Here is a 27,938-nt window from a genome sequence, read left to right as displayed (position 1 = left end):
TGACTTCATTGCCCTAATTAAATTCTTATTGTGATAAAAATGAAGACATGATTTAAAAGAGACGAGTCAATCTTCAGAAAAGCAACTCAGTGAAACAAATCTGCCCTCCCCCTATTTAGGAATCATTTTAAGGCAATTTTTAAAGTATCTCCCTCTTGTGCTGAGCGAGCCTGAGAGGTTTTGCAGCGCGTGCAGCAGTTAGTCAATTTAAAATATTCTTGTGACAAGTGTCACAACGTGAAGAGTCCAAAAGATATAACTCTCCTTCCCTTCTTGCAGGAGTGGAGACACAGGGGGGGCAGGGAGATTTTTCTGATCAACGCTGCACTTTGCCCAACACTGTGACTCGGCTCTGTGTCTTGCGTTGTCTCTTTTGCCTTCAGCATCTCCTCTTCCCCGCAGCTCTCTTCCGCCTTTCTCAGTTATATTTTACGGGAAGGACAAATTCAAACACGACGCTGACTGAAGTGAATCTGTTCCGCCTTCTCTCCCAAGGATGCTAATTAGGTACCGTCGGGGACGCTCAATCTCCACTGCTGAGGGCGAGGACTGGGTGGGAGCCTGAACTCATTCACACATTCGCCAACTCTCTCTACACAGAACCCTGGCCTGAGCCGACGTTTTAACTGTCCCCAGCCTCCTCTCTCCCCTTTGCCCCTTGCACTGCGGGCTAGCAATCTTTGCAGAGAGGGGCGGGGAGGGCAGCCGCTGCCCCCAGACAGACCGCGACGGGCGAGCGTACTGGGAGGGAGGCGAAGCCGCTGCGGGAGAGCAGATGCGCTAGTCCTTTGGGGAGCCCGCCGCCCGAAGCTGGAGCTGGGGCGGCGGGAGAGGAGCAGCCCCTGGCTGTGCCGGGGCTGGTGGGAGCGGGGCGGGAGCGCACGGCCAGCCTCGGGGCCCCCCGCGACGCTTGCTGCGGGCACCGCCCCTCCGCGAGGAGGAGCTGCTCCGCCACCCCTGCTCAGGCGGAGCCGGGCAGGGCATGTGCAGCGGGGGTGGTGCCTGCTGCTGCTGAGCCACACCGAGCTGCGAGCCAAGCGGCGGCCGGCGCACCATGCTGCTCCTCTCGGTGGCCAGCGCAGGGCTGCGCCCCGCTCCCGAGCCCGCCCGCCCGCCGCCGCGGCGCTGAGGGGAACCTGCTTCGGCCGGGCTGAGCGGCCGCGCCGGCCACCAGCGCGGGGCACTGGGCCGCTCGGATGTGGCAAGAAGCGATGATGAGGCGCCGCCGCTATGTGCTGGAGCGAGCAGAGCAGGCGGCCGACGGGGGCTGCGGGGTGAGCGGCGAGCAGCCCCGCTCCCGGGACTGGCTCTACGAGTCCTACTACTGCATGAGCCAGCAGCACCCGCTCCTCGTCTTCCTGCTGCTCATCGTGATGGGCGCCTGCCTGGCGCTGCTCGCCGTCTTCTTCGCTTCGGGGCTGGTAAGCGACCTGCTCCCGCTCCTGCCTTTCCCCTTCCCCTTTCCCACGGCTGCCCGGCAGGCCCCCTCCCCTCCCACTGCCCTGCCTGCCTGCGGGTCCTTGTTATCTAACTTGGTGGCCGCGTTCCGCTCTGCAGAGCAGGCAGCGAAGGCGGCAGATGCGGTGCTAAAGAAAGTTGCGTTGACCAGGGGTGTCGCGGTCCAGCAGCTCGGTGGGCAGGGGTCCGGGGCTCGTTTGGCTCCCCACAGCCCTTCCCCCGCCGCAAACTTCGCTGCTTCTTGTTGTGGTCTTAAAACGAGTTCGAGCAGCGGCAGTCAGAAGTCTGGGCTCGTATTTAATGGATCTAAAGCTGCTTCGACAAAGCACCGAGTTTAATTCGCTTAATTCATTGGCTCTGCTTTCTTCCCGCTGGCAGATTAGCCATACTGATCTTCATTTAGTGGCAGGGTTTAAATCTGCAAAAACCTTTAGTCCCCAGCAGCATTTTAAAACAACCCATTTTATGGCATTGAAGAAAGGCAGTGGAGCTTTCCCCTCTTCTTTGTAGTCACAACGTTTTCAGAGACTGACCCAGTTTCTAGACAGAGGTTCTGCTGCAGAGTGAAGCCTTTAATTTTTAGGAGAATGAAAGTTTCTTGTGCTAGCTACCCTTCCTGCATGCTAACTGCAGAGCTTCCAGGAGCTGAGAAATAAAATGTCACAACAGCAGATCTCAATCTTACCAGTTGATGGTTTCACTCAGAAATCGGGGGATCTGTGCCCTTGAATTGAAGAGAAAGGAAAAGCTGCAGAGGGCAGTAAAATTCCTAATCCTTATGGCGTCTTTCCACATTTCATGTTCAGGTTGTCACAATGTATACGAAGCAACAGTGCTTTCAGATTTTAAATAAAAGAATGGGAATTTCTGGTTTTCAGTTTGAATGTTTTATCTGAATGGTCTATTGAAATGTATTGGCTGTAGTTAGCCTCCAAGAGAGAATGAAGTTGAACATATTTGTATCTCCTCTATTAGAAGCTCAAGAAGGATATTGCATATTTAAACAATAGGTGAGCCCTGTAGGCACTTCTTTCCTTACCTACCAGGTGCAAACACCCGCATTCATGGCATCTGAAGACTTCTCTCTTGACAACTGGTGCAAAGTGTTTTTGGTGGGCTCAGACTTGGTAAAGAAGCACAATGCAGTCTGGTGTTGTTTGTTTTAAGGTCAGGATCCCAAGCTGTCAAATGGAGGATAGATACAAAACAATAGGAACATAAAACTAGTAGCAGCAGAAGTGGCTAGTGGTCCAGCAGGCTAGTGCACTAGTGTTTCACTTCAGGAACCCTGTGTTCAAACCACAGATTAAATTGATGATCTCATTCGAGTTTGTTAAAGACATTTTTGCATGGTTAAATGTGCTTAACAATCAGTGCTCCAGAGACCCAGGACTGGAGAAGCAGGTGTCTGTGTTGGATGCCAACATTAAGATGTGCTTGCATAGCTAAGAGTGCAGAGTACCTGCCTGGTGGTTGCTTGGGTTAAGACAGTACCACCAGGACCTCACAGTCATTATCACTACAAAAAAAAATTTAAATAAAAACCAGCATTCATTTCTCTGATTCACTGTGTAATTCACAACTTGTTATAACAGGCTGTACATGCTCTGTTTCATAACTCAATTTCTGAAGTAAATCTTTACAATAGTGGTGTAAGAGCAGGTCTAAACTGAAAGACTATTGAGAGTTATGGAAACAGAGCTGTATAAGTTGGCAAAGTCTTGCCACGAGTTACAACCTCAGAAACACTCTGAATTTTATAGTACAGTCTGTCGTTGGAATTCCAGACATACCACAGAGAAAAAAAACCCCTGCTTTTAGAATTTTTTTCTAATGTTTCATTTTCTGGTGGTTGACAATGAAGAGTGAGTGAGGATAGAAAAAGGATTCTTTTTTGAAGTTTTCAGTTGTGAGATGAAAGTGATTTCATTTTCAAGACGGAGTGAAAGTTTGCCATTGGAGACTGCAGCCACTGGATATTGGACAAAATTCTTTGGATCATTGCCTAGATTTCCACCTAAAAATGTCTTCTTAGAATAATCTTGCCTTGAATTATTCACAGCCAAGGAATTTTTGAAGGTTTAAATCTGTTTCTCTTATATCTGATTTAGAATTTACATCTTCCTTCCCTAGCTTTAGGACCATAATCATTTTTTGCAGATAGCAAGATGAAGGGTCTGGGCAATTATATATAAAGTTATTCATATCTGATCTGGAAAAGCCATTCTGGAATACTACCAGCTGTGACTTTATTTTGCACATAGAGTATGTGGTGGTTTTGTGTACAATATTTAATTAGGTCAGACAGTAAAAGAGTAGAAATGAAGTCATCTTTCAGTCCAAGGCAATACTATTTCTAAACAGTTATGTACCATATTTTGAAATTAAGGAAAATCTTTAACAGTCACACCTTTGGGTTTCTTATTATGCAGTTAAAATTCTTTCAGAATAATCTTAAATGCATTGTGAAAACAAATTCCAGTTTGACATTTCACAACATATTTGATTCATTTTCTTATTTTTACTTCCAATTTGAGAAGTGAACTCTAGAATCAGTCATCTGTTAGGTAAAGGGAATAACACAAATTATTAAGTATTTTTATATTTCAGGCTTTCCCTAAGAAAATTTCAGGCTGACAGTCATAAGATGACTACTTTTTTTGCTTTTATTTAGTATTTGTATTTGTTTTGTTAAAATAGATTGCCATGCCTACTTGATTGCTGATATATTTCATGTATGTCTCAGACTTCATCATTCTTTTTTGATAATACGTTCTCAACTATTTCCAAAATATGGCTAGCCTTACAGGGAAATGTTGCACTTAGTCATTTATTTTGTCACAATACCAGTTATAAGATGAAAAATTCATAGAAGCTTTACCAGAATTATATTAAAGAAGCTGGTTTGAATTTCAAATTGCCATTTGAAATCTAATTCTGTTAACTGTGCAGTACACAGATTTTTAGTTTAATGGTTTCTTTGGAGATTGTGTTCTATATCATAAGAATACTGTATTTTTAACCTTTGAAACTAAAGTTTAGAACCTCTTACATATTAAATATACAATTCCTGGGATAGTGGTGGATGAACAGTCAAAGCTAGAAACTCTAAATGATACTGTACATTTTTTTTCCTGCTCTGTGTCAGCCTTTTAAATGTCCTTCTATCACATAGCTCCTTTTGCTTCTCTGCACTTGACATAAAATATATAATAAATCAAACACTGGGGAAACAGGTCAGGCTTCCATCTTTGGCAGCTGCTTGAAAAGTTGGAGAGCAAATTCCTTATTCCCAGATCCCTAAGAGCCTTCCAGTACTAAGAAAGCAGTGCCAGATGTCAGTGTTATTTTCAGTAGCTACTTACTTTCTTGTTGCTTCCATGTTCCATATATATGGAGCAGGAGGAACCCATTTCCCCCCCTCCTTTTTAGTATAAAAAAACGACTTTCTATTGCCAGCAATACACTGAATAATTCTGTCCATATGTATGTTATAATCCCAATTTGTAGGAATAAAAAAGAATTGGTTAATTTTGGGTCTGAAGGCCATTGAAATGTAAAATTGTGAAGGAGTGTTTCTGAAATATCTACAGTTGTGACATTCTGTTCCTTATATAACTAAATGAAGATTTTGTGGGGGTCACTTTTGGAAGTGAGATGTTCCATATATATATAAATGTTTAACCTTAAAGTTACTATTTAAAGAGCATATATATTTGGATAGCTGCTTTATTAACCACAATATGGTACAAGTAACATGTGACATGGTAGAAGTAACCATGTGAAGTAACAGTGAAATCCACTGACCTGTTAGATTGGTGACATCTATTTTAAACAGTAGAGTATCATGTGCACTGTGTATAGCTGTGTGGCTGAAGTTTGCTCATATTCCAGCTACCAGCATTCGGCTTAGTTTTTCTTTAAATAAGGGAAAAAAATCATATGCTGGTGCTTCATTATTATAGAGGCAGAATCTGGGTCTGATCCTAGAGTCCTTAATGAAGTAAAAATCCCTTTGATTTGAAATCAGTTTGATTCACAGGCACAAAAGAGGGCAGAATGTGTCTTTAAGAATCTTTTCTGTGATAAGAATAACTGTATTCTATAACTTTTCATTCCAATTTGTAGTTTCTCATGACACATTTGAAACACTATTCAGTAATCACTGTTCTCTGTTAAATAATTTGAATGTTATTTAGTTATACTGACTTCAAGTTTCTGGACCAATTCTTGAAAAATATAAAGTTTTAAAATAATTATCCAGCAATAGTATGGGTCTATTACCCTTCTCATTAAAAATAATTAAAAAAATAAGCACCATTTTCCTCTCCCTCATATTAAATTTGTTATGTACTCTGTCTCAAATTTTGTGATCCTTAACAAGTCAAACAGTTCCTGAAGTCAGCAAGACCTTTGCTTGATCAGGAACTGCATTTGGTTCTATATCAGGAACAAAATTATAGGAGAAAACTACCTTTTAGTAGCTGATTTGAAAGTGGGAGTCAAAGTGCAGAGTTATCATTACATTATTTAATGGTTCAAGACTTGGATATTCATCACTTCAGTGGTCCTGACTTCAGTTGGGCTGCATGGATATAAAAAAGCACATATTTGACCTTTGATGTGTATACCCAGTGCTGTTGCTCTGAAAACCATAACTTTAACTCTTGTGACTATCATTGATATTTTAACTGCATAAGAATGTTGCATTAATGTAGCTTTTTTTGCACTAAATTTGTTATTGTATAATAACACTTAAAATGGAAACAATATGCTTCAGTAAGTATACTTCAAAAATGTATTTACATGTACCTGAATATTTGTATTTCAAATATATTAAACATCAGATGAACTTATTTGCAGATCTTATTTAACCAAAGGATAGGTACAGTACTTGCTTTCATGCACTTCTCTGCTAATGTGCCTTAACCTCTTTTTTAGAGGAAATACTTCACGGGGTGAAAATATAGTTAATTGTTTCTGCCCATATAGTCCCTGGCTTCTCTTCTGTGAGTGCCACCCAGCAGCAATTGTAAAGTTAGCTTTTCTGATGTGGACGCCAGTCTACTAGGAGTTGGACTGAGACCACTAACTCATTTCCCATAGGCAATTAAACATTCTCAGATGGGAGCTACTACTGTTGATTACTGCCCTGCTGGGCTGGATTTCAAATGGTGCCATATAAGCGAAAGACTTTGCATTCAATTTCCAATCCCCCAAACCCCATCCAGTCCGTTGGAACAAAAAAGGTGAATTAATATGCGCTGACAGATTTTATTTTTCATATACCATTAACAAAGTCAAGTGATGCAAATCAAAGAAGAATTCCAGATACTGCAAGCTGCCAAAAACGTGACATTTATAGAATGAAAAAGGAAAAAGCAGGAAGAATGGATTTATAACTGGAGTCAGAACAGCTCAGACTGGGTGTCTGGGGATTGCCAAAGCCGTCATTAAGCAAGGATCACTTACACCAGCACATAGGGTGTGATTCAGATCTCTTACACCATTTTAATGGTGGTGTAATGACATTGACTCCCAGGGGGTTACTTCTGCTTTATAGTGGTATATGTGTGATAGAGTCAGGCATAAAAACAGTTTACAAAAATCACCCTGAGTCTTGTATAACATAGGGTCAAACCACATTCCTCCAGCATCAAAACTATTGTCTCTGTTGAATCCAAAAGAGTTGCACTGGAGCTGAATTTGACCTATTCTTTAGATGGAAAACAAAATGCTATAAAATGATTATGTAATTTTAAAAATAGGGGTATTTTAATGCAGTCATGTATTTTCTGGAAAACCTTCTATCTTTGGAATTTATCCAATATTAAATAATAATTTATCACATGCTGAAAAGTGAATATGGGAAAGGGCATCTTATTCAGTAGATCTGTTTTCTCTGAGTATCCAGAGTTATATCAGCTCACTTTAGTGACAAAAATATATTTTTCTGCTTTTTACTACTCTCAACTCTGCAGAGCCAAGAGTGCTAAGATTCAGTGAGCTTAGTGTTCTGTTCCAGTTTGTGCATCATGAATGTAGTTGTTTACTGGATTCCAAATAATTTACACCTTTGCCATTCCATGGGTGGCAAAAGTCTCACTGAGGGACTAATTTGTGCTGAAGACCCCTTTATTACTGTAATGATGATGATACGTGGTGGGAAATAATAACCCAGTTTGGCTTCCAGATTCCAAGCTAAACTTGCTTGGCTGGAAGTTAGAAAAAAGTTTTTTAAATGGTCACATTTGATACAAGAATAATTGAATCATTGAGGGATGATAATCCTTGAGCCCTAAAGTACTATTTTTGTTACAAGAAGAAAAGGAGTACTTGTGGCACCTTAGAGACTAACAAATTTATTTGATCATAAGCTTTCATGAGCTACAGCTCACTTCATCGGATGCATTCCATGGAAAATTTTCCGATGAAGTGAGCTGTAGCTCATGAAAGCTTATGCTCAAATAAATTGGTTAGTCTCTAAGGTGCCACAAGTACTCCTTTTCTTTTTGCGAATACAAACTAACATGGCTGCTACTCTGAAACCTATTTTTGTTACAGTTGCTTTTCTGAATAGAGCCACACTTTAACAATATGTATGTGAAGACTAATGTACTTTGCTATTTTGTTTGAAGAAGCATTTCAAAATTCTCCTTTTGCTTTTACATTTAAAGTTAGAAAACTTTTCATAATATTCAGCTACGGACATAGTAAGCTATTCAAGTTAGTTCAGCTTGAGTGTGCACAAGATTGATAAAACGATTCAGACCCCAGCAGTAGTCTGCTACACATAGACTGGAGGCAAATTACATTAGCAGTACAGAATAAACCATAAAGTGCCAAAGGATTAAAGTAGCCCATGGAAACATTTGCTAAAATTGAAAATATTAAGCTTCCATTATTTTATGGAGACACTTCATTAAAATGTATGATTCATCATAAGAGAGTTCAATGTTGTACAGTAGTTCTGTTGTTTAAAATGTAACCTGAGGTCATGCCATTTATTAGACAAAGAAATAATTGTGTAAAGGATGACAAAAGCTGTAGCTTCTTGAAAAGACCCCAGAGAGTGATTCTTCAGTTTCCACCTGAGATAACAGGCATATTGCATAAAAGCTCAGAATTCTGTCCAGAAAGTGGTAGACATTTAATTTGTTCAGTAATTAAAAGACAGCAAGGGAGAAAACGTTTAGAAAGATAAAGAGCTGATCAAAGAAGAACCATATACTGTAGGCTAAGCCATTATGTTGGAAGGCACCATGCTGTCAGTTTAATTCCATTACCTTCAGTGTACTTTAATCTGAGACCAATGATAGAAAAGGCAAAAATATGTTCCTTTGCCCTTTTCTAAAGAAATGTGATGTTCAGGTTTTCAAGATTTCATCTCTTTGCACTTGTCTGCTGATTTCAGCTTACTGATCATGTTAATGTTTGTAACTTTGTAATCAGTGTTGTGCCAGTTTTAAATGTTCAGCCTTTGAATTTATGTCACTGATCATCCGTAATTCCAGTGAAGCGATAAGAAAATGTTATGGTTAAAAGGGGTTTCTTTAGAAAAAAATCCCAACCTAGTGATTTGTGTGTGTGTGTGTGTTTGTGTGTGTTTTCTATGCTGTTTCATTCTTTTGAGCTTCTTTGACTCTGACATATACTTACACAAGCATATTTGAAAGGTTTTGGATATTAAAAACAGGAGCCATATCCTAAGGTGGTATAAATTGGTGTAACTTCTTTGAATCAATTATGTTTTCATTTACACAAACTGAGGATCTGTCCCATTATGTTCTAAGGCTTCTTGTTCTCCCTATTTGGACACAGTCTGTCTAGGAGCATAGTTAATGTATTGAATCAATTTTCATTGGCTGTTGAAAAGAGGGAAATGGGTGGAATTTTGAATTGCTAAGGATGCCTGGTTTGCCAATAATCTATAAACAAATGATTGAATATACTGAAATAATGAAAACAGGTATTTTCAGTATTGTTCTTATCATTGAACTGTAGCCTCAATCTTTTAAGTCACTGTTTCTCTTCATTGTTAGTTTAATTCAATAGCAGTCTGTTCATCTTTAAGGTTAGCAACATCACTTTCTATGAGACACAAAACATGCAACTTAATGTTAACATGTAGTAATCTAGGGAAACTAGACCCTTTAGAATATAATAGTGTTCTGGGCTCAGATCCGTGCAATCCCAGAGTAGAAATGCAGAAGTGAAAAAACTCAGCTGAAATTCCTTTTTGTATGGCTTTGTCTAACCTTCCTTTGGTTAAGACAGTAAAAAATAAATGCAGTGAGGTAACAAAGTGACAAAGTTGACTCCAATTTGCTATTGACTTTAATGCAGTGACAAAGTTCCTCCTCTACCTTGATGGGTCTTGCGCTTAGTGGCAGATTTGCTCGCCTCGGAGATTCACGGCAGCCCTTAGTTTGGCCGTTTTCGTGAACCCACAGTCCAGGTCAACTTCTCCTGTGTCTGACCAGGAGTTGGGGGTTTGGGGGGAATCTGCGCCCGCCCTCTACTCCGGGTTCCAGCCCAGGGCCCTGTGGAATGCAGCTGTCTAGAGTGCCTCCTGGAACAGCTGTGCGACAGCTACAACTCCCTGGGCTACTTCCCCATGGCCTCCTCCCAACACCTTCTTTATCCTCACCATAGGACCTTCCTCCTCCTGATAATGCTTGTACTCCTCAGTCCGCCAACAGTAGGCATTCTCAGTCTCAGCTCCTAACGCCTCTTGCTCCCAGCTCCTCACACACACACACCACAAACTGAAGTGAGCTCCTTTTTAAACCCAGGTGCCCTTAATTGATTCTAGCAGCTTCTTGATTGGCTGCAAGTGTTCTAATCAGCCTGTCTGTCTTAATTGTCTCCAGAAGGTTCCTGATTGTTCTGGAACCTTCCCTGTTATCTTGCCCAGGGAAAGGGGACCTACTTAACCTGGGGCTAATATATCTGCCTTCTGTCACTCTCCTGTAGCCATCTGGCCTGACCCTGTCACAATACATCATTAAGATCAGGAATGCAGATGCACAAAACTCAGGAGATTCAAAGATAGAGTTCAGCAATTGTAACTCTGCTACATTACCTGTATGTAATATTTCGTCATTGTGATTACAGCATGTGTGATTACATTTGTGTTTATATTTGACCCTACTGCTGCAAACATGTATACACATGCTTAACTTTAAGCAGCAGTCTTCTCTGTCTTCCAAAACACTACTCAGGTACTTAAAGGTAAACATATGCATAAAAGTGTATGTGCAATGTGCCAAGGTTTCATGGTGGGATATAAGAACCATAACTTGAAATTTACTGATATTAGTTCTGTTTAAGTTCTAATTGTTAATGTTGAATTCACTATTTTTGAGATACCTTTTTAAATTAAAAGGTAAAAATAAAAACAGGAGAAAAGTTAGCTTCTGCACATTACAGTCCCACTTCTCATCCCACTGAAGTCAGAGTTTTGCTATTCATAGAATCATAGAATATCAGGGTTGGAAGGGACCTCAGGAGGTCATCTAGTCCAACCCCCTGCTCAGAGCAGGACCAATCCCCAATTAAATCATCCCAGCCAGGGCTTTGTCAAGCCTGACCTTAAAAACTTCTAAGGAAGGAGATTCTACCACCTCCCTAGGTAACGCATTCCAGTGTTTCACCACCCTCTTAGTGAAAAAGTTTTTCCTAATATCCAACCTAAACCTCCCCCACTGCAACTTGAGACCATTACTCCTTGTCCTGTCCTCTTCTACCACTGAGAATAGTTTAGAACCATCCTCTCTGGAACCACCTCTCAGGTAGTTGAAAGCAGCTATCAAATCCCCCCTCATTCTTCTCTTCTGCAGACTAAACAATCCCAGTTCCCTCAGCCTCTCCTCATAACTCATGTGTTCCAGACCCCTAATCATTTTTGTTGCCCTTCGCTGGACTCTCTCCAATTTATCCACATCCTTCTTGTAGTGTGGGGCCCAAAACTGGACACAGTACTCCAGATGAGGCCTCACCAATGTCGAATAGAGGGGGACGATCACGTCCCTCGATCTGCTCGCTGTGCCCCTACTTATACATCCCAAAATACCATTGGCCTTCTTGGCAACAAGGGCACACTGCTGACTCATATCCAGCTTCTCTTGACTTTAATGGGCACAGGAGCATGGGTCATTTCAAAAAGCAGAAAGGAAAAGTAGAAACAAAAAGCTGTTGCTACAATTACATGTCTGTAGTCACAGTCAAATAAGTGTATATTTTGAACATGCTAACTTTAAAGGTGGGTAAGATAAGTGTCATAAACCATCCCAGTGTTTTAAAAAGGAATATGTTGGGCTCCAGAAGGTGTGGGGTCCTCTTTCTTCGCTACCCTGATGGTTTCCAGGGTACTGTACACTAAGAGTTGCAAAGCATCTGAGTGTTAGAAATGTGAATGATATATGCAATGATGATCACATACTACAAACAAAAAAGGTGATTTTGGGTAGAGGGGGAAGGGAAGGACTTGCCAGAGACTTTGTGAAGATGCTAAGGATCTCTGCAGATATTCAGTGTTTTGCTGAATTATTAAGGGGAAGGAAGGGAAGGAGGATGTACTGCACCTGCAGAATATATTTTCAATCTTATCTAACTTCATTGTTAGTCAGACAATTTTTGATCAAACAAAAGAAAATGTGCACATCCCATTGAGAGCTATTATATGACATGCCAAGTTCTAAAGTTTAAAAACAAAGCCAGTTTTAAGTTATCAGAGCAGAAAAAAAAATCAACAAAATTCAACAACAACAATCATACTTACACATCTCAAAATCGGCCAAATGGAATTTTTCATGTTATCCAGAAGAATTCATCTTTGGGATGAGAAACAAATATGAAAAATTTCAGCCTAAAGGGTAATTTTCTGGAAGGTTTAAGCATTTGAAAAATAAGCTCTTGGGGCCTGACTCCACAGCTCTTGCTCACGCTACTGATCCCATTACAGTCTGGACTGCTTGTATAAGTGAGTAACTGTGTGTTTAAGGATTGCAGGATCAGGTCTTTACAGTGCTAGTGCCTCTAACCATAAGTACTGTGGAGCTAATACAATGGTATAAAACAATTAATTTTATTTTAGTATAATGTTAAAGTGATTTGTCTTGAAAGTTATAAAGTCATGTAGTAACAATTGATTACTTATTTTTGGTTCTGCAAATAATTTTAAGTATTGCTTAGTTTAAATAAATTTCATTGTAGATTGGATATGATTGAAACCTGATCCACATGTAACTGATTTTGCCAAGCTCTGGGATTCCATTAACTACTAAATTTCCAGTGATATGGCTTAAGAAACTAAGCTCAGTCTATGCATATGAAACATTTAGTTAAGTAATTGATATAGCTTTCAATACAACAAAACCTCCAGAGAAGTGTGAATAATACATTCCTGTTTTACTCACACATTCTTTGCTGCTATTCTGGACTAGGTAATAAGGAGTTAAGCCCAAAATTTAAAAAGATGTTTAAGCATTGCTCCGCTCAGCACTGCAAGCCTAAATGGTTTAGATGGCTAAGTCCCACTTCAGTGTGTACAATGATTTTCCTGATTCTACTTTGTAATAATCATTTCCTCCATTTATCATAGGGTGCACATTGCAATAGTATAGTTAATAGTTTTTGTATTATGTAAATAGTCCCAAATGTGATATTAAAAGTGAAAAAAATAGTTCTGTATATTCATCGTGCCTTTGTAAGATTCAAACTCAATGGGCTACCAATTTAGAACAATTGATTGTTTAATCAAATATTTGTGAGAAAGACATGTTTTAGTTGTGAGCCCAAGTTCTTTAAATTTTAACTTCCTTTTCACTTCTCTCTCTTTCCAGGAAATTGATGATCATGTGGCATTTTTAGTAACCGTTCCAACAGCCCTAGCAATCTTCTTTGCCATATTTATCCTTGTCTGCATAGAATCTGTGTTTAAGAAGCTGCTCCGTATTTTCTCTTTGGTGGTGTGGGTGTGTCTTGTTGCCATGGGATATCTCTTCATGTGTTTTGGAGGTATCATGTGTCCCTGGGACCAGGTAAGGTTTTTTTTTTTTTTAATTTGTTTTTCTTTATGATATTTGAGTCAGATCCTGAGAATCCTTTCATATACAAGTATTCTCATTCCTGTCAGTGGGATAGCTCATGTGAAATACTTGCATAAGTAAGGGTTTGCAGGCTCAGACTCTACATAAATGTATTTCTATCTGCAACATGAAAAAAATTAGCTTGTGCCCTCTTTTTGCTCTTAATACTGTAGAAAGAAGGTCTGAAATATTTCTTTTCTTTTTGCCTGCTTGTTTAGATATTGAACATTCTGTTTTTGCTATCATGAAATATTCTGTGGTGACTGGAAAACTAGTGCAATTGTGGTATCAGAAGAGTAAAGTGACCAAAAGCAGAGTTATGGAGAGGGAAAGGGAGTTTTAGTCAGACTGTTCAAAACTTTGGTTTTTGTTAACACGTGTTCAATTCCAATAAATTACAACTCCAACCCATTGAAGAAAAGATGTATTTGTTAAAGATTCAACATTCCCATCCCTTCAGTTAAGATTAAGCTTCAGAGGGGTAGCTGTGTTAGTCTGGATCTGTAAAAGCGGCAAAGAGTCCTGTGGCACCTTATAGACTAACAGACGTCTTGGAGCATGAGCCACGAAAGCTCATGCTCCAATACGTAAATTAAGATTGAAGAGCTTGCAGTACAAATGTTCTGAGTGCTCCAAAAGATCATCCACAAAACCCAAACTTTCTGGATACCCCCAATATTTCTAAGATAATAAAGTAGGGAGGGAAAAAATACTTTGCTCCACAACCTTCTAGGCCTTCTCTATAGGTCTTAAAGAAGCAAGATAGGGCACAAGCCCAATTAAAAACCCAAAAACCCAAAACAAAAACCTCAAGCCCACTTAGCAGATCATCTTTACATGCCACCACCTCTAACATCATAAGTTTATTTATCATATATAAAAAAAGAGGTGCTTCTTCTGATTAGTGAAGGTGTTTTTGGAAGGTCATTGAATGTGAACCCTAATCTATAATTAGTTTATTCATATCAATAACGATTAAGCAACACATGAAATTCTGTAGCACGGAACAAATAAGAGGAAAAAAGAATCTGGTTGTATTGAATAATGTCCTTGTATCCTTTAACTGACAGATTAAGTTATTTGAAAAAGCAAGTAAATGAGTATTAGAATTCCTCTTAAGTAACTTATTCCAGAGAACTAATTCTCTTCTGCTTTCAGTATAGGCTTGGAAAATGAGCAAAGCGTGACCAATATAATTATTAAATCTAATATTACAAACTAAAAAAACACACACCCCCCAACATGCTCTGCTATTGGTACTTGCTAAGGAGCGCAGTATTAAGTCTCTCAATTAATGTAAGAACTGAACAAGGTGAATCAGAAGATAATAGACTCAGCATGTTGCTTTATAAATTAGATAGATAAAAATGTATCTAGGAGAACAAAAACAACTGTGATATATAAATGATTGAAAACTAACGTCCATATCACCCCTAGACTTCTGTGATTGGAGAAGCTAATGGCCAGAAAAATCTCTCCTGGGAGGTATGAAGGTGGGGAACATTATTTCTGCCTCTGTGGGATCTTACTGATGCGCCTCACTGAAGCTCTTTAGGTTCAGTTAAGCTCCATGACATCAGCCGCTGCCAAGTCTCTGGACTTCCATGCAGAAATCTGATTGTGAATTAATGCTGTTTCAAGAGCATTAAGCCTTGCTAGGAACCCCCTTAATGGCAGCTATAGCACAGCCTCAGAAGTACTATGCCATGGTGCAGCAGCAGCAATGCATAGAGGCAGCCCCTCCATGGAAGTGGGACCCTAGTATCTGATTAGAAGAAAACTATGGGGTTGGGAGGCTGCACCTCCTGTTTTCTTTGCAGCACCCCAGTACTTCCTCACAGAGGGGAGGATTTGAGCAACATAAAGTAAATCTTATGGAGTCTTCTGCCTTGTCCCATGCCAGTGTCATTCCCATGAATATCACTGCAGGATTGCATGACCTACCCCTGTCAAAATGCCCATTAAATTCAGTTGGCACAGAACTGATACCTAAATTGGTAAATCTACTGTGATTTATTTGTTATATTTCTGATACTTATTAATAATCCACTGTATTATAGAGTTATAGTTCACAACTTTTATTTTCTTGCTTTCCCCCCCATTGAATTGTCTTATTGGGATCCAGGAAGTGCCATCCGCCCACTGCTAAAGGATCTCCCCCCAGCCTAAGAGAGGGGTCCACAGGACCTGGAAAACCAAATAATTATGGGGGACAACTAATAAACAACAGGGACAGGAGTGCGGTCAAAGGGTCAAATGAAGGAAACCAGACGGAGACACCAAGCAGAGAACCCCAGACAGCCCCCACTGCTCCTCGAAGGCATCAAGGAGTCAGTGGTCGCTGCCCAGAGGAACTCTGCCCGGAGGCGTGAATGGACAGAGGATCGGAATTGGGCCCCACAGTCACAGGAGACTCCATCAGCCAACCTCCTCACCCTGGTTTTATAGATGGCCACTTTAGCCAGGGCCAGGAGGAGGTTGACCAGGAGGTCCCGTGACTTAGCGGGGCCAAGGACAGGGAGTACATAGATAAGGAGGTGAGGGGAAAAGTGCAACCAAAATCTTAACAAAATATTTGTGAGGAGCCGGAATAGGGGCTGCAGCCTGGCGTACTCCAGGTATATGTGCGCCAGGGTTACCCTCACACCGCAAAAGGGGCAGGTGTCTGGGAGTAGAGTAAACCGCGCCAAGTACACGCCCGTGCTCATGGCCCCGTGAAGGAGCCGCCAAATAATATCCCTGGTGGCCCTCGGGACCAGGGTGGAATATAGGCCAGCCCACTGGGGCCTCTCACCCTCTAAAGGTGGCAGGAGGTCCTGCCACTTCGTGTCAGGGCGGGGCGTGAGGGTAAGGATGTGAAGGGTGTGGAGCACGAGCGTGTATAGATGTTTCCTTGGCGCGGTCTGGAAACGGACCGGGTGCAGCTCATGTATCCAGCTCACGGTGAAGAGGCGGGGGGGGGGGGGGGCCGGGTGTCGGTTGGGTCCACGGGGCAGGGGCCCGATGAAAAGATCCGGACTGCCTGGGATGGAGGGTGGGCGGGACGTGCCCTCTCTCAGGACCCAGTCCAGGTAAACCCAAGCAGTGGGCAGCAAGGTGGCCCTCAGCTCCTGAAGTAGCCACCGGGGAGTATGAGGTCTGGAGAGCCTCATGCGCTGAGTGAGTGTCAGGGGATCCAGCCGGTCTCCCTGGTCGTAGTCCAGGAGGTCTCCGACTCTGGTGACTTCTGCCAGGACCAACCTCTGGCTCCCCCATTGAATTGTAACAGGGATTTTATCATGTATATTAAGTTTTCCTTTTGCAAATTTTTGTAGACTGAAAGTTTGGTAGAATCTTTAACATTTTAGTGATATATATGGTGGCTTCTAATCCTTTAAGATAAACAGTAACTTCAAAAAGCACTCTGCCTTATTACTTAGGCCCTGATCCTGCAAACACTTAGGCACATGCTAAACTTTAAACACATGAGCAGTCCCTTTGAAACTGTTGACTTAGGCTTAAAATTGAGCATTTATGTAATTAATTTTAGGTCTGCGGCCTTCCTCTCTGTAAGTGAGAATTAGGATTCAGGGATTCGCTGTCAAAGGACCTGTAGTAGAACAAATAAATTTACTGTTCACTGTGTTATTAACTGATTGGCACTGTAGGCCCAGGCAAAAGCGTTCTGTTATAAAAAGGAAGGTATGAATTGGTTGGAGTGAGAAGAAGTCTCTTCTAGATAACGGAGAGTCCATACCTTTGTGATCTCTAGGCTGGATTACTCAAACATTCATTATTTCATACTGTTCCTCTAAACAACTCACACATTGCAGTTATTGCAGAAGATAGGAATAAGAATACAGGGGCCACCCTTAAAAAATTGCAGTTTTTCATTTGAGTGGGTAAGGTCACCTTAATATCTGCAGCAGTCATTTTAACTTCCTGTAGTGAGGCAAAGATTCACCGGTTCAGCACCTCCTGCTGGTCATCTTGGAATTAGCTCTTTTTGCAGTTTACGGAGCACCCTCTGCAGGCCGATATCTTACCTGCCGCTGGCCCCAAGTCCCTCCCAGACCCCGGTGCCCTTGCCTCAGTGGCTACTTCCAGTCATCATCTAGCCCCCTTTCCCTGGGGCAGACTGCAGTCTGTAATGGCCACTCATCACTGGCAAGGAGGTTAGGACATGCTGCCTTTGCCTATCCTATTTTCCTATGATTATTCCCTTCCCTTCCCTCCCCTCTCCTCCCCCTTCCCCCCCCCCCCCGTTCCTCAGATGTTCTTGTCAACTGCTGGAAATGGCCCACCTTGATTATCACTACAAAAGGTCCCCCCCCGCCCCGCTCTCCTGCTGGTAATAGCTCGCCTTACCTGATCACTCTCATTACAGTGTGTATAGTAACACCCATTGTTTCATGTTCTCTATATAAATCTCCCCAATGTATTTTCCACTGAATGCATCCGATGAAGTGAGCTGTAGCTCACGAAAGCTTATGCTCAGATAAATTTGTTAGTCTCTAAGGTGCCACAAGTACTCCTTTTCTTTTTGCGGATACAGACTAACATGGCTGCTACTCTGAAACCTGTCAGATATTTTTAAGTACATCAGAAGTGGGAAGTCTGCCAAATGATCAGTGGGACTACTGGACTATTGAGGCAATAAAGGAGCACTCAAGGAAGACAAGGCCATTGAGGAGAAGCTAAATGAATTCTTTGCATTGATCTTCACAGCAGAGTATCTGAGGGAGATTCCCACACCTGAGAAACTGTCCCAGCTTGAGGTGTCAGTAGAGGAGGTTTTGAAACAAATGGATACATTATACAGTAATAAATCACCAGGACCAGATGGCTTTCATCCAAGAGTTCTAAAGGAACTCAAATATAAAATTTCAGAATTGCTAACTGTGGTATGTAACCTATCACCTAAATCAGCCTATGTACCAGATGATTCTGGGATAGCTAATCATAGAATCATAGAAGTGTAGGACTGGGAGGGATATTGAGAGGTCATCGTGTCCTGTCCCCTGCATTCAAGGCAGGACTGTGTAATAACTAGACCTTTACTGACAGGTGTTTGTCTAACCTGTTCTTAAAAAACCTCCAGTGACGGAGATTCTACAGTCTCCCTAAGCAGTTGGTTCCAGTGCTTAAATACCCTGACAATTAAGAAGTTTTTCCTAATGTCCAACCTAAACCTCCCTTCTGCAATTTCTTGTCATATTCTCAGAAGCTAATGAGAACAATTTTTGCCCTTCTCCTTGTAACAACCTCTTATGTACTTGAAAACTGTTATCATGTTCCCCCTCAGTCTTCTCTTCTCTAAACTAAACAAACCCCATTTTTTCAGTCTTTCCTCATAGGTAATGTTTTCTAGATCTTTAATCATTTTTGTTGCTCTTCTCTGGACTTTCTCCAATTTGGCACCCAGACCTGGACACATTTCTACAGTTGAGGCCTTATCAGTACGGAGTAGAGTGGAAGAATTACTTTTCATATCTTGCTTACGGCACTTCTGCTAATACATCCCAGAACGATGTTTAGTTTTTTTACAACAGCGTTACAATGTTGACTCATATTTAGCTTGTGATCCACTATGACCCCCAGATCCCTCTCTGCAGTACTCTTTCCTAGGCAGTGATTTCCCATTATGTATGTGTACAATTGATTATTCCTTCCTAGTCGGAGTACTTCGCATTTGTCCTTATTGAATTTTATCCTGTTTACTTCAGACCATTTCTCCAGTTTGTCCAGATCATTTTGAATTTTAATCTGATCCTCCAAAGCATTTTCAGCCCCTCCCAGTTTGGTATCATCCACAAACTTTATAAGTGTACTCTCTATGCCATTATCTAAATCATTTATGAAGATATTGAATGGAAATGGACCCACGACTGATCCTTGCAGGATCCATATGACCTGCAGCTTGACTGTGAATCACTGATAGCTAGGGTCCTATCAAATTCACAGTCCATTTTGGTCAATTTCACAGTAATAGGATTTTAAAAATTGTAAATTTCATGATTTCATTTATTTAAATATGAAATTTCACAGTGTCACAATTGTAGGGGTCCTGACCCAAAAAGGAGTTGTGTGTGTGTGGGAAGGGGTGGCAGGGTTTGCAAGGTTATTGAGGGGTGGTTTGCAGTACTGCTACCCTTACTTCTGCACTGCTGCTGGCAGAGGCGCTGTCTTCAGAGCTGGGCAGCCGGAAAGCAGCAGCTGCTGGTCAGGAGCCCAGTTCTGAAGGCAGAGCCGCCACCAGCAGCAGCGCAGAAGTAAGGATGGCATGGTATGGAACATGCATCCAACAAAGTGGGTATTCACCAACGGAAGCTTATACTCCAATACGTCTGTTAGTCTGTAAGGTGCCACAAGACTCTTTGCCACTTCTACAGATCCAGAGTAACACGGCTACCACTCTGATACATGGTATGGTATTGCCACCCTTACTTCTGCACTGCTGCTGGTGGGGCACTACCTTCAAATCTGGGTGCCTGGCCAACAGCCACCATTTTCCAGATGCCCAGCTCTGAAGGCAGTGCAGAAATAAGGGTGGCAATACTCTGACCTCCCTAAAATAACTCGCAACCCCCTTGCACCTCTCTTTTGGGCCAGGACCCCCAATTTGAGAAATGCTGGTCTCTCCTGTAAAATCTGGATAGTATAGGGTAAAAGTACACAAAAGACCAGATTTCACAGTGGGGAGACCAGATTTCATGGTCCGTGACATGTTTTTCATGGCCGTGAATTTGGTAGGGCCCTACTGATAACTACTCTCTGGGAAATGTTTTCCGAATAGTTATGCACTCACCTTATAGTATCTCCATCTAGGTTGTATTTCCGTAGTTTGTTTATTAGATGGTCATGTGAGACAGTGTCAAAAGCCTTATTAAAGTCAGGATATACCACATCTACTGCTTCCCCCCATCCACAAGCTTGTTACCCTGTCAAAGAAAGCTGTTAGGTTGGTTTGACACAATTTTTTCTTGACAAATCCATGATGACTGCTACTTATCACCTTATTATCTTCTAGGTAATGTAATGCCTATTTTTAAAAAGGGCTCCAGAGGCTATCATTTCAATTACTGGCTGGTAAACCTAACTTCAGCACCAAGCAAATTGGTTGAAACTATAGTAGGGAACAGAATTATGAGACACATAGATGAACATGATATGTTGGGGCTTTCGTAGAGGGAAATCATGTCTCTAATCTATTAGAATTCTGTGAAGAGGTTAACAAACATGTGGACAAGGGTGATCCAGTGGATGTAGTGTACATGACCTTACAGAAAGCCTTTGACAAGGTCCCTCACCAAGTCTCTTAAGCAAAATAGGCAGTCATGGGATAACAGAGAAGGTCCTCTCATGGATCAGTAGCTAGTTAAAAGATAGGAGACAAAAGGTAGGGAATAAATGGCCAGTTTTCACAGTGGAGAGAGTTAAATAGCAAGGTCTCCCAAGGATCTATACTGGGACCAGTACTACTCAACATATTCATAAATGATCTGGAAAAAGGGATAAATATTGAGTTGGCAAAGTGTGCAGATGATACACAGTTATTCAAGGTAAGTCCAAAGTTGACTGTGTGGAGTTACAAAGGGATCCTTACAAAATGGGGTGATTGGGCAACAAAATGGCAGATGGAATTCAGTGTTGATAAATGCAAAGTAATGCACATTGGAAAACATAATCTCAGCTATACATACAATATGATGGCATCTAAATTAGCTGTTACCACTCAAGAAAAAGATCTTAAAGTAATCTTGAATAGTTCTCTGAAAACATCTCAGTATGTAGCAGCAGTCAAAAAAGCTAGCAATGTAGGAACCATTAAGAAAGGGATAGATAATAAGACAGAAAATATCATAATGTCGCGATACAAATGTATAGTATACCTACATATTAAATAGTGCATGCAGTTCTGGTCACCCCATCTCAAAAAATATATATTAGAATTGGAAAAGGTACAGAGAAGAGCAACAAAAATGATTAAGGGTTTGGATTAGCTTCCATATGAGGAGAGATTAAAAAGACTGGGACTGGTAGTCTTAGAAAAGAGATGACTGAAGAGGGATATGGTAGTCGTGTACAAAATCATGAACGTTGTGGAGAAAGTGAATAAGGAAGTGTTATTTACCCTCTCACAGAACACAAAAAACAGTGGTCACCCAATTAAATTAATAGGCAGCAGGTTTAAAATAAACATAAGCAAGTACTTCTTCACACAATGGACAGTCAACCTGTGGAACTTGTTGCCAGGGGATATTGTGAAGGCCAAAAGTATAACCAGGTTCAAAAAAGAATTAGATACGTTCATGGAGGATAGGTCCATCAATGGCTATTAGCCAAGATGATCAGGGACGCAGCCCCATGCTCTGGGTCTCCCTAAACCTCTGACTTCTAGAAGCTGGACTGGATGACGGGATGAATCACTCGATAAATTGCCCTGTTCTACTCATTCCCTCTGAAGCATCTGGCACTGCCCACTGTCAGAATGGATGGACTATTGGTCTGACCCAGTATGGCAGTTCTTATGTTGTTACATTCTTAAGTCCTTCAGCTGTGGACCTGCATTTATGTCAACACCTTGTTACCAGCCTCTAGCCTCCAACTGCCATAACTTGAAGTGGGGTGAGGAAGGCATAATTACAGGCTGTCTCTGTAGGAGAAGCCTGGGGTTGGTGTCCACATGGTAGCAACATGTCTTGCTAAATATGACCGATGAGCTATATTGCATAGGAAAAGAGAATCATTGTGGCTGGCATGTTGTATATCATCACATCTGGATAGATGGAGCAGGTCCTCAAAGAATCAATCCTGAAGCACTTGCATGAGGGGAAAGTGATCAGGAACAGCCAGCATGGATTCACCAAGGGAAGGTCATGCCTGACTAATCTAATTGCCTTTTATGATGAGATTACTGGTTCTGTGGATGAAGGGAAAGCAGTGGATGTATTGTTTCTTGACTTTAGCAAAGCTTTTGACACGGTCTCCCACAGTATTCTTGTCAGCAAGTTAAGGAAGTATGGGCTGGATGAATGCACTACAAGGTGGGTAGAAAGCTGGCTAGATTGTCGGGCTCAATGGGTAGTGATCAATGGCTCCATATCTAGTTGGCAGCCGGTATCAAGTGGAGTACCCCAAGGGTCGGTCCTGGGGCCGGTTTTGTTCAATATCTTCATAAATGATCTGGAGGATGGTGTGGATTGCACTCTCAGCAAATTTGCGGATGATACTAAACTGGGAGGAGTGGTAGATACGCTGGAGGGGAGGGATAGGATACAGAAAGACCTAGACAAATTGGAGGATTGGGCCAAAAGAAATCTGATGAGGTTCAATAAGGATAAGTGCAGGGTCCTGCACTTAGGACGGAAGATCCCAATGCACAGCTACAGACTAGGGACCGAATGGCTAGGCAGCAGTTCTGCGGAAAAGGACCTAGGGGTGACAGTGGACGAGAAGCTGGATATGAGTCAGCAGTGTGCCCTTGTTGCCAAGAAGGCCAATGGCATTTTGGGATGTATAAGTAGGGGCATAGCGAGCAGATCGAGGGACGTGATCGTTCCCCTCTATTCGACATTGGTGAGGCCTCATCTGGAGTACTGTGTCCAGTTTTGGGCCCCACACTTCAAGAAGGATGTGGATAAATTGGAGAGAGTCCAGCGAAGGGCAACAAAAATGATTAGGGGACTGGAACACATGAGTTATGAGGAGAGGCTGAGGGAGCTGGGATTGTTTAGCCTGCAGAAGAGAAGAATGAGGGGGGATTTGATAGCTGCTTTCAACTACCTGAAAGGGGGTTCCAAAGAGGATGGCTCTAGACTGTTCTCAATGATAGCAGATGACAGAACGAGGAGTAATGGTCTCAAGTTGCAGTGGGGAAGGTTTAGATTGGATATTAGGAAAAACTTTTTCACTAAGAGGGTGGTGAAACACTGGAATGCATTACCTAGGGAGGTGGTAGAATCTCCTTCCTTAGAGGTTTTTAAGGTCAGGCTTGACAAAGCCCTGGCTGGGATGATTTAACTGGGAATTGGTCCTGCTTTGAGCAGGGGGTTGGACTAGATGACCTTTTGGGGTCCCTTCCAACCCTGATATTCTATGATTCTATGATTCTAAGGGCAGAGTAAAAGAGTACTGGTCCTATGAGGACTGGTCACAGGACGTAGGCATTCTGGTGGTTGTAGTTCTTGGAGGCTCAGATGGGAACTGTAGGGTAGTTAGCAAGGTATGCTCAGGAGGTGAGAAACAAACTGGAAGGATCAGTCATTTCCCTATGTAGAAAGAGACGTGGAAAGAGCATGCACCTGCTGATAGGGCTCTCCATTGACCAGGATTTTACCAAAAATCCATTGTGGGGCTCATTGCGGAGAGGGCTGGAATCTTTAGAAGAACACTGGCATGGGTCCTCATTCTTCATAGTGCCACTTTGAGATGGTGTGTTGATATACATGTAGCCGCGGGATGAAGGACTTGGTTATGAATAAATTTCTTCTCACCAGTGATTAAGATAATGGCATAGAGAGTACACTTATAAAGTTTGCGGATGACACCAAGCTGGGAGGGGTTGCAGGTGCTTTGGAGGATAGGATTATAATTCAAAATGATATGGACAAACTGGGGACATGGTCTGAAGTAAATAGGATGAAATTCAATAAGGACAAATGCAAAGTATTCCACTTAGGAAGGAACAGTCGGTTCCACACATACAAAATGGGAAATGATTGCCTAGGAAGGAGGACTGTGGAAAGGGATCTGGGGGTCATAGTGGATCACAAGCTAAATATGAGTCAACAGTGTAACAGTGTTGCAAAAAAAGTGAACATCATTCTGGGATGTATTAGCAGGCGTATTGTAAGCAAGACATGACAAGTAATTCTTCCGCTCTACTTGCACTGATTAGGCCTCAACTGGAGTATTGTGTCCAGTTCTGGGCGCCACATTTCAGGAAATGTGGACAAATTGGAGAAAGTCCAGAAAAGAGCAACAAAAATGATTAGAGGTCTAGAACACACATGACCTATGAGGGAAGATTGAAAAAATTGGGTTTGTTTAGTCTGGAAAAGAGAAGACTGAGGTGGGGCATAACAGTTTTCAAATACATAAAAGGTTGTTACAAGGGGGAGGGAGAAAAATTGTTCTTAACCACTGAGAATAGAACAAGAAGCAATGGGCTTAAATTACAGCAAGGAAGGTTTAGTTTGGGCATCAGGAAAAAATTCCTAACTGTCAGGGTGGTTAAGCACTGGAATAAATTGCCTAGGAAGGTTGTGGAATCTCCATCATTGGAGATTTTTAAGAGCAGGTTAGACAAACACCTGTCAGGGATGGTCTAGATAATACTTAGTCCTGCCTTGAGTTCAGGGGACTGGACTAGATGACCTCTTGAGATCCCTTCCAGTCCTATGATTCATGTGACTAGAAGCCTGCAATCAAGGGGACAAGGATACATGGGCTGTGGAGAGGACTGGGATGGTGAGGGTGAAGTACTGTTTTTGTTCTATTTGGACTTTTCATTATCCTGGAAAATGTGGACTTTCTGATTTGGGTAAACTAACCAAACAGTGAGATACAAACTGTCCAACCAGTGAAGGTAACTTGAGGCAGTAGCACCTGTTGCACCTGATGACGGAGGAGTAAGTGCCCCACCCACAGGCAGAATTACATGTAATATGGGAAGAAAATTGCATCATTTTCCTCTCATTTCACTGACAGTTTAGTTATTAGACAACAGTCACCTTTTTACATAGTCTTGTGACATATTTAATAGCTGTCAGTCTTTTGTACAGGAGGTATGTCAGTGTGCTTGGATATGTTAAATGTGTACACACCATTCATTGTGCACTGAAATCCCGGGGTGAAAAGTGCTGTTTAAGTAGAAGGTAAAATGTGGATCTTGAGAAGGAAGAAATTCAGACAGCATTCATCTAATGAATTCCATAATTTCTGGATTTTTGGTATTCATCTCAGTTTAATGAAATTATGGGTGCATAGCCGTGGCACCAGATGTTTTCTAGTTGGCTCTTCATGTATGCTCAATTATGGTGCATAAATTATTTCAGGTAAGGTTTGATACTTCTGATTCCCACAGTTTTAGAGAGTAACCTCTTTTGGATATTTGAGCATAAATGCTTTTTTTTTTTTAAACTAAACCTAAACTACAGTATTTTTTCAATGTGTTCTGAAATTCAGACCTTGGAAACAATACTAATTTTCAGCTGACATGCTGGGTTTACTTTGCTGTGTCACACCATTTATAATTTTTTTAGATGCTTTTCATGCATTTGAGGGTAGACTCTAGCCCTAAATGAAGTTTTCAGGGTGCATAATTTCCCCCATACCTTCTCTGAAATCAATTAATGTTGCTGATTATTTGAAAAAAATATTTTCTTTGAGTGTTTTGTGGGTAACATTTTCTGACTACATGGCCAGATATGCATAAACCCTTAGCATCATTAAACATGGCAGCAGAGTTAGAAGTATGAAAGAGATTAGCTTTAAAATGCAAAATTCCTTCAGTGCAGGAGGTTGCATTTATTATCATATACAGTATAGGGATGAGTGAACTATTTCAGATAAAATAAAGATCAACATGAACCTTTGCCTGAAATTGAAACCAAAACCACACCAAATTTTTTCAGGCTTAAAATATTGCAGTTAACTTTTTTATTTTTGAATGCTTCTACCTTTTCAGAGTTCACCTGGATCAGGAACCTGAAGTATTGAAATATCCTGAAATGATATTCTAACTATATTTCTGATCCATCCAGGTATAAGAATTATTGTAAATCTTGTGAGACATATTTCTAAACCAGAGAAGATTTAATATAATTTATGATAAAATATCTTTTGGCTTCTTATCTAAACAAGCTTTTGAAACCTCTGAGATTTTTTCCAGCATTTTGTTGTTCATTAGTGAATTCTGTGCACTCTAGGAGTTTCTTTTATAGGACTGAGCATATTTAAATGCAAAGATTCAACCAACAATGCATTTTATGGGGATTATTGTGCACCTTGTATGCCTTGTGAGATTTTCCGTGGAAGGATACGTATGCATTTAGCCAAGGAGAATATTACAATAATTCCACAGAAATGCATTGCAATTGCGAATCTGAAATAGACATAATACAGATCTGTGTGTTTCTGACAGTTGGATCCACTGGATTTCATCCTGGTATATCATTCTTAATCAGTATTGCAGGCCACAGGTTTTATATGAGGACAACTTCAATCTAAAACAGTTAAGGTTTTTGCCTAGAACCTTAACACATTTTTGGCCAGTGTAAAGTGTGAAAGAATTAATACTATCAATCAAATCTATTAACTCAAAATGTTTTTGCCAAGGTTGAAACAATCAGAGACTCTCATTCCAAATAGTGTCACACAATATTGTTTTGTCTGACTTGCTGCTGCTAATCTGCTGGAGGTCCATCTCTTTGACTCTAGTGTTCTAAAGCTATTTCATAATTAGAAATGGAATATGTTGTTTTCAGAAAGTATTGTAAGCCTCACATGCATTTAATAGTTGATTTTGAGATAGAAAATAATCCTTTTAATAGGCTTTTGTAATAACAGATATTAGTGTCAATTACTTGAATTATGAGATTTCAGAGAATTGTTGAAAGTTTTATACAAAAGTTCTTGTTATGAAAGTGTCATCTGGGATACTCTAGCAAACTTTGCTGTTTTTCACTGTTGATGGTTGCCTCTGAGAAATATGGTAAAGGATTAAGCTTATTTGAGAGAGAACTTGAGCAAGGCAGGCATAAATATGATACTGTCCCTTATATTTGTGTTTATTTTTTTATTTTTCTTTTGTGTGCATTTGTAGTGTTTTGGTTACCTGTCTGCCATAGAAATGTTTCTGGCATAACAAGTTGACTAGGCATACCATGTAGTATATTTGTGTTTTCAGCCATTGTGCAATGAATCAACACTCAATTGCAGATTTCAGTTATTGCTCAGATTTCTTCACTTGCTTCACCGAATGGAAGTAAGCAATCAAAACGCCATTCCTGTAAGCAAGTTTCTAATTCTTTAGTAATTTAAGCTTGCAAGTTTTTGCTCCAAATACAGTAAAATGCAGAGGGAAAATTGATTAGAAGTAGCTAAATTTGCACTGCAATCTCTTTGCAGCAGTGACCCTCATCTTTCTATGTGTTTTATGAAGCTCCAGGTACAGTTCTGGCCCTGTATAAATAATAATAGTTAGCAGTAGTTAGTGAAGGATGCTAACTCTATTGACAGTGTAGCTTTCCACATCACTCCAGAATCTGAAAGTTTTTTAAGCCTAAGAAGGAGATGGCAGGATTTGCCTCTGAGTGAATGAAACCTGTAATGAGGTGGCTTTAAAATAAATATATTTCAGCGAATGTCAGCCTCATTGATAGCCAGATCAACCTGTAAAATTAT

At 41.1% G+C, this 27,938-nt stretch overlaps 1 protein-coding gene across 5 annotated transcripts in view; it reads left to right on the top strand.

Annotated features, from left to right (window-relative positions):
• The first annotated feature begins 421 nt into the window (after window positions 1-421).
• ADCY2 (adenylate cyclase 2) overlaps window positions 422-27,938 on the top strand; it is a 434,372-nt gene continuing 406,855 nt past the window's right edge. For 2 of the 5 annotated variants that reach the window (XM_073332377.1, XM_073332374.1), the window contains exons 1-2: window positions 426-1,421; window positions 13,305-13,502. In XM_073332377.1, coding sequence (XP_073188478.1) covers window positions 1,197-1,421; window positions 13,305-13,502 — 423 coding nt within the window. In that variant the 5' untranslated portion in view covers window positions 426-1,196. Of the gene's footprint in view, window positions 1,422-13,304; window positions 13,503-27,938 lie in introns of all 5 variants that reach the window. The other 3 variants (XR_012157385.1, XM_073332375.1, XM_073332378.1) reach the window with 3 other exon arrangements.

This window comes from Lepidochelys kempii, chromosome 2, assembly GCF_965140265.1.
Source record: "Lepidochelys kempii isolate rLepKem1 chromosome 2, rLepKem1.hap2, whole genome shotgun sequence".
NCBI classification, from domain to species: Eukaryota; Metazoa; Chordata; order Testudines; family Cheloniidae; genus Lepidochelys; species Lepidochelys kempii.
This window is presented reverse-complemented; position numbering and strand designations above follow the sequence as displayed.